This window comes from Athene cunicularia (assembly GCF_003259725.1).
Source record: "Athene cunicularia isolate RWA chromosome 1 unlocalized genomic scaffold, athCun1 chr1_part1, whole genome shotgun sequence".
Taxonomy (NCBI): Eukaryota; Metazoa; Chordata; class Aves; order Strigiformes; family Strigidae; genus Athene; species Athene cunicularia.
Window position 1 is genome coordinate 99543119 of NW_020799091.1, and position 7890 is coordinate 99551008.

General features: G+C 44.2%; 1 protein-coding gene across 1 annotated transcript in view; it reads right to left on the bottom strand.

The window, feature by feature from the left end:
- SOD1 (superoxide dismutase 1) overlaps window positions 1-3911 on the bottom strand; it is an 8982-nt gene extending 5071 nt beyond the window's left edge. Inside the window, exon 1 of the mRNA XM_026846636.1 lies at window positions 3871-3911. Coding sequence (XP_026702437.1) covers window positions 3871-3911 — 41 coding nt within the window. The remainder of the gene's footprint in view (window positions 1-3870) is intronic.
- Window positions 3912-7890: the final 3979 nt, after the last annotated feature.

The window sequence follows — 7890 nt, forward strand, 5'->3', positions numbered from 1 at the left end:
GAGCGGGGCCGCCTCGGCCGGCAGGCTGGGCGGCGAGAGGAGGGCTCAGGCCCTGCGCGTTGGCCTGCTCTGCGTCTTGTCTTGAGGGCCTGAAGGAGCTTGCTCCTGCGTTTCGCATCGCGGTGACACTCGGTCCCTCAGGAGACCCCGCGCATTAAGCGCTCTCACTCTAAAGCTTTCTCAAACCATCGGGCTTGGGTGCCTCGGTCATCTAATGTTACACTTTCACCCAGATATAAACCTTTTCCTTTAGCCATGCCCTAAAGTAGGGACACGGGGAGGTGCTGTAGCAGTGTTGTTTTCATTTTCTGCAAACACTTTTCTTCTAGTATCTCTGCATCTCTTTCCCTCCCCTGGAGGCTATTTTCCAGCATTACCCTGGCTGAGGTGTGTGGCATCATGAACTCTCATCTGAAGTCGGAATGCAGTTTTGAAGTTGCCTCTGAATAGCTTTGCATTTCAAAATAGTTGCTCTGCCCAGAAGATGTTTTGCACAGAAACCATCAGAGTAACAATCTGATGCTGGTGTTGCTCAGCTGATGACTTGTCTTCAGAGACACCTTTGCACATACAGCGACAGGCTGGCTATGGAACATGCAGCTCAGAGCTTGTCTTCAAATGGAAAGTGTCTTGGTGTAGCCATGGGCCACTCTTCATCTGAGGGATGTATAGGGGAGAGATGACTAAATAGATTCTTTCCATGCTGATAGCACTGGGCAAACTTTAGACTCCAAGGCAAAGTTAATTTGGGGAGCGTAAAGCTCTGCACTTCTGTTCAAAGATTGCAACCTTCGAGCATTTTAAGAATGAAAGAATGCATTTAATTCATTTCTGTGGCAAAACCATGCTGCATTATTGATGGAGAAATTAAATCAGAAGCACAAAATTATTCTATAGTACCCTGTGACTTTAGGTAATCTATGTACATGACCAAGGCATAAATGACTTAAAGCCCAGGTGGTTTTAGATCATGTGGTTGAGAATGTCATATAGTCAGGGAAGGACGTATAAGGTTTGTTTCACACATCAGTCAGCCATGACACCTGATTCATGGCTCAGGTGACATGACTGAAACAAACAGGGATTTATTTTCTTGAATGCTGTATTTCTCTGCTTGAGAAATAAGAAGCAGGGGAAAAACCTGACATAAATACATGGAAACTGTTTTGAGAGACTCTGTAAAAATTTGTAGTTTAATCCTGGAAAGAAGCTGAGAGAGGAGAGCTGACAAGCTTCCTATGTAGGAGGCATCTTGGCACTGTGAGTTAAACTCCCTAGAATTTCATTCCTGATGTGCTTGGAGAAAAGAGACTCTGTAAATTACTTGTGAGCAAACAGGTCTGGGCTCATGGCACAACATGCAGCACCCTGAGTGCTTGCTAGATCAAGAGGAAAGATTCCAGTGCCTTCAAGGCAAATCTTGTTTGATTTAAAATGGTTTGTAAGCTTGGAGGAATAGTAGTGGCTCATTTTACTTTTGGTCACCTTTGGCTTCTTGTATCACTATCTTTACTTGTCAGTGCTCTTTCATAAAGAGGGGCATCTCGAGTGCTGTGTTATAGTGCTTCCTCTTATTTTTAGGCCTATCTCCAAATCTGCCTTGTATTTTTATCAGGCAAGTTTATTCCTTCCTTCCTGGAAGTAAGTTTTCAAGATCTGCCCTTCTTCATGCCTCTACATGCATGTAGGACAAACTGATAGATTATGTCAGGGTTCTTAGTACGTGAAGTGAAATAACCTGAAGTAATGATTTCAGACATTTATCACATTAGGCATCAATGTCAGGTTACCTGTGAAGCTACCCTGAGGTGCTTGATGCTTAAATTAGGCAGAATGCAGCTAACAAATCTGACGTGCTAGAAGACACTGTGGTGAAGAGATCAGCAGTAGGAGGCTAAAGAAGGGATGTGAATTTCAAGGACTAATATACAAGAGTTTGTATGGTGCATGCAGAAGGAGATCATTAATCTTATATAGGTCATGGCCTCACCCTTTAAAGTGTTTTCTATTGTTCTTTTCTGTCACAGGTACAACTGAGATACAAAAGTACTAGTTTACAGGTGTACTCTTTCACATAAGTCTTATGCAAGAAGCCAAGGAAAGGGTTTGGTTTTGTTTTCTCCCACACACTTCCTTTTAACTAATTTATTTCCTTAAATCTCACCAGGAGGTGAATAAATCCACCCCCAAAAAGCTGAACAGGATGTCTGGTAGCAATACCTTATTTTGTTATTCAGAGTCAAAGCAGAGAGGAAAGAAGAGAAAGTGCAAGGTGGGATTACAAACGTAGATAGTAGAAACTATGATAGGACAGAGGATCTGGCAGGCAGGAGAAAGACTGGCACCTCTTGTTTGACACCCCCTTTTACCCCATCTCTTGGTTCTACCATCCCAGCTTGGAAGAAGCCTAAAGCTTGGGCTCTACTGCACCTTTATAGGTAAACTGGTGATAAAGTGGGTTGATCTGGAGCCCAGAGGGTTGAAATGAATACAGGAGGGACAAACTTAAGGCTGGGTGAACACAGAGCTTTGTCTCTTTGCCCTGGAGTTGCCTGCAAAGCATATCCATTGTAGCAGGGGAGTGAAAGAGTTTTTAGTGCTGATCAAAAGGGTTGCTCTCACCACGTGAGGGTAGACACACAGGGGTGTCTGAAGAACTAGGATTCAAGGTAGTCTTGGTTACTTCCTAATTTGCCAGTTTAAAGGGCAAATGAAATAATTACTGTCATGCAGGTTAACAGAATAATCTATGTAGACATAAGCTAATAAACTTCTAAGCAAAATGTGCAGGAGTAACAAAAAATCCCAAACCCTTATGTACTGTAAAAACATGACATATATAAAGCATAAAGCCCATGCAGCACGTTAACATGCTTTCTGACTGAGATTTTATATGGATTAAAAAATTAGAGGGAAGTTTGAGGGTTGTGTTTCCCATAGCAACCATACGTCTGGTGCCTTGTGCAAATATATAGTATTTTCTACTTGTGATGACTCTTCTGGAAAAATACAGAGTGAAACCAAGATTGCAGTGGTAAACGTCACTCAAGATGGCCTGAGCTTGTGCACATAGGTGCTCACTCACCAAGATCACTGTCCACAAATCTTCATTAATGTAATTTTTAGTGTTTATTCTCTTACATTAAGAAAAGCAAAGAGAAGAAACATAAATTTTGAATAATAATCCTTCCTATAGGTGCATTACATCCTTGGATGTGTGTCTTTGGAGGGGAGGCTGCTGGTGAGGTAAGTACAGGTGTGCTCATCCCAGCATGAAGGAAAGCAGACAACTGTCTCTTCTCCACAACCTTGTGCTCTAGAGACAGAATTGCAGCAGGGCTGGATCAGAGCAGTCTGTCATCTTGCTCCTGGAGCAGATCTTTGGCTATTCTAAACCCATTTTTTCAGCTCAGCAGCTGAGTAACCCCTGTTACACGAAGGTGATGAGCAGTGGCTTCCCAGTGTGGTAATGGACAGATTGCACGGTCTTGTCATGTAGAGCTGCTGTATAGAAAGGTGGAAGGTGCATTTCCAGTGTTAGTGTGACCTTGTGCTGTGGCACTGTAGCAGACTTGCTGCATTTGAGAGTCACCTAATGTTTGTTCAGGCTTGCTCAGTAAGGACCGTGCTGCACCAGATGTAGGTTATTATTCTGTATTTTGAATGGTCAGGAAGAAGCTTTGTGGTTTGGTCTGTTTTTTTTTCCTTTGGGATCCCACAGTCTAGGTGCTGGAATTTGACAGTGTCTAATGCTTTGTCACTGGACTCAGCTGTGTACACATCAGTGTCCAGCACCATCTGGGATATCCCAGGCTATGTCCTCTGGCCTCTAGCCACTAGAGGAGGGGTCCTGGGGCTGCTGTTCCTTACCTGCCAGCCCACTGTGCATCCCTGAAGGCACTCTGTGGCATCTCGGAGAGCACAAGGTAACTACGCCGAGAAACCAAAACAAACCCCAAGCCTTTGTGTTGTCCTGGGCAAGATGTCGGGTGTCATTAAAGTCTTCCCCTTTGATTACACTTGGGTAATGACACTTCCCTGCCTCTAAGGAATGTTGGGAGAGGTAATTAACTGAGTTTATGTTTGTATAGCATTTTGAAGATGAAATGTGCTGTGAAAATTATTAAGTGTTATTTCACTAGAAACTTTGTGACAGTGGCTCCCTAGTGGAAAGCCTGCTGTTCCAATTAAGGGGTAGTACTGCTGACAACCAAGGTATTCATGTAATTAAAATAGTGTCAGATGGAAAGCCTTTACATGGAACATACAGGATTAAAAATAACATTCACTTTTAACAGCTGAACTGAACTGTCTTCTGCAAGGCCCCCATCCTCCACTGCTTGACAAGCTGAGTAAACGTGAAATGTGGGACTCAAAGGAGAGGCTGTGTAAAAGTTGATGAAGACCTTTGTACCCAGCATGGGGCTTGCAGCTGCAAGTTACTACAACCTTTTGAGGGCACTGGTGCTATTCAAGGTCTGTCCACTGATTTTTTAATTTTTCTTTTTTTGCTTTTTCGTGCAGTACCAAAGCCTGTGCATGTTATTTCAGGGTGTGTTTCTAGTGAACTCAATGGATTGTACGGATCCCCTGCTGAACCACATACAGAGGTCAGCAGCAGGCAGTCTGTGAAAGCAGTGCAGATCCGATGCTTAGTGTCCCTTCTCGCCCATGCACGCTTTGTACGAGCATGGTCTGAGGCAACTGGGCAGTATGTGCCTGTGCAGGACAGGATCAGAGAGGGTGCTCCCAGCAGTGCCTGCTGCCAGGGAGATTTCAGACTGGATTCCTAGCAGCTGTCAGCACTACGCTAAAATGCTGACAATTTTTAAATTATATTAGTAAGGCTATGATATTGTTTGCCTCTGTCTTCCTGAAAGAGCAGAAGTAGCTTGTGAAGAAACTGTAGCCCTCTATTTCAGCTCAAAAGGCTGTATGACCCTTTGGCTAAAAAAAAATCCCGAGAAATCAAGGAGTTCCTGCCAGGCACGGGGGATCCAGCAGCTCCCCGCTCAGAGCTCACAGGCTGGAGCTCCTGCATGCCCAGCAGCCTTTGGGTGAGTTTCCTCTTTGAAACAGCCCAACAGGCTGAATCTGGGAGCACGAAGTAGCTGACAGTGACTGGCAGGATTGTCATACGCAAGACAGGATGGATGCACATGGGGATTCTCTGGGGTTTGCAGAAAAAATATTTTGCTGATGGGAGGCTGATGCTACAGCACAAAGTGATGTCTGCAATCAAAGTGAACTGTGGGGAAACCTAGCTGAAATTTAAAACAGCTTTTAAACTATTAACTAGATTTTTCTTCTTTTTTTTTTTTTTTTTTTTTTTTTTTTTTTTTTTTACCAGGCTTGAATAGTTTTTAACAATTTCAAAATAATATTTTGGTTAAAATAATGAAAACCATAATTTGAGGCATTATTCTCCTGCACATACCTATTTTAAACTCGCATTGCTCCACCAGCCTCAGTGCAAACACTACCCACCCCCAACCCCAAACAGTTTATTTGCCCACTTGGATCACAGGCAGAGAAGCACAACCACAACCAGCAGCCACAGAAAACGGCTGCCCAGGTGTGCACCTCATGGAGGCAATAGGCACCTCTCCTCTGGCCGTGGCAGCCTCCTGAAGGCACCCCCTCCCACGAGACTGTGTGCTGCAGCTGGATTCACTGGAGCAAAAATCAGGCCCAGAGCGTCTGGGTTTCTGCCCTCACAGTTACATAGGGCTGTCAGCATGGATAGTAGCAAAGGGCAGGCTAAAGTCCCAACGAGTCCTCCACCCTGTTTCTCGCAAACAGGCATCTCTTGAGGCTGTGCCAGCAGAGCTCCCTGGCGTGACGCCAGGCTCTCAGCTGACCCCACACCAAGCCCAGGAGCGGCGGAGGAAGAGGTGCTCGAGCTCTGGCGTCTCAGCCAGCGTTTATCGGGCATTTGCACTGTCGGGAGGAAAACATGTATGCACGCCTCTGAAGGCACTCGGTTGAGGCTGGCAAGGCTGCTTGTGCACGGGAGCAGACCCAGGACTACAGAGCAAAACACCCTTCAGGTTACAGGTGATTAAAGTTTTTGTTATGAAAAAGTGAAAACGTTACCTTGGAAACTGGCCAAAGACAGAACATTGTCCAGAAAGGTCATCTGAAAGAAGCTTTTTTAATTGGAGACTCAAAATATTTATGTGTTCAGGAATGTTATTTTTTCCACTGAAAGGGTCCAGGCACCTAAATGGATGCAACTAAAACATTGTGCGTGTGTGTGTATATAAATATATATTAGGAAAATATATTTAAAATATCAGCTAGGATAAAAATCAATAAAGTTCAAAGAAAGCCTGTATGTTCTCATACTTTATATATGTTATATATAATGATCTCTAAGGATTTCATTCTCAGCATAGAAAAATAAAAGCTTATTCTTAGATTTTTAGCTAGGATTTTATTTGTAAAAGTCCTCATAGTTTTAACTAAACTCTTAATGTCACTTGATTTATAAGATGTTTTGCAAATCCCAACCCGTATAAATATATAACTTCCCATGCGGTTTCATGTGGACATACTTTTCATCACTCCCTGACACAAACTGGTCTGGACTCTCTCTTCAATATTTACTGCATTTACATTGTAGTAGTACAGCAGGTGTCAGTACACCAAAGGATGAGGTGATTTGTAATTATTTTTTTTTTTTTGCTTAACTCAGCTGTGTTGAGTAATCCTGGAGATTTGATTCAGTACAAAACCCCAGTGAAAATGCTAATTAATATGCAGTTAGAAGATACTTAAATGATACAACAGGGTAAACTATGCCGTCTCTGCAGTCGGAGATCAAGACTGCCATACAGAATATATCTAAGTGGGTCTTCAGAATAACAAAGATGTGTTTTTATTTGGATTTTTAAACATGTGATTTCTTCTCTGGGGACACGAGGCAGCTGGGGAGCGACTGAGTACTTTCATGAGCAAGAAGCAGAAGTTTGTACAGCTGTCAGTGAAATGAGGCTTCTGGGTGCTGACTTAATATAAGCAATTAATAAGTGGGAAAGCAGCTGTGAAATGCTTTAGCCAGGTATTATAATACAATTTCCACAGTCCTATGTAATTAATATAAATGTGGCCACTTGACATCTCTTAGGAAATTTTTTCCATAGGTCAGCAGACATCTCTAGCCTTGCCAAAAGGACGAAGTGCACTCCAGGAGAAAGCCTGCAGACTTTGCACCCAGCGTGCACGCCAGGAGCCATTGTCCCTCTGGGCTTGTGTGATCTGGAACACCTTCATAAAATGTGTCCAGAACAGATACGCAAGTTCCCAGTCAGGACTTGGGCACTGTGACTGTTAGTTTTGGTGAACAGAAGAAAAAGTCCCCTTCTACACTCACTTGTAAGTGAGAGACTTTTAAAAGCCTGCCTGTAGGTCTCTGCCTGGGCCAAGCTTTGTCGTTGTTCTGGAACAGGCTCTGGCATCCACCGAAACCTGCATCTGCATTGAACCGCGTCCAGCCCCGTCAGCACGCTCCCCGGCTTCTCGATGCTGGGGTCTCTGAATGGTCATGTGGGCCCGCTGGGACAGACACCATACCTTTCCAGAACTGGTTGTAATTTAAACCTCCTAACAGTCGCTGGCAGGCGGCCCACTGCATCACATGCCTGTGAACGGCTCGGCTATGCCAGTCCCTCCTCCTGTGGAGGAAGACGAGGTTACGGCACCCAGCTGCTGGAGAGCAGCGCCGCTTCCTGACTTCATGCGCTGTTATTCCCTAACCCAGTGTGATCCAGGCTAAGTTGCACAGTTTCAGCAGCAGGGATTTTCTAGCCAGGATCACTCTGACATAATGTGGTTAAGGAGCAGCTCCATGTGCAATTGTGCCGGGAGGTCTGAGGGACAACAGCAACC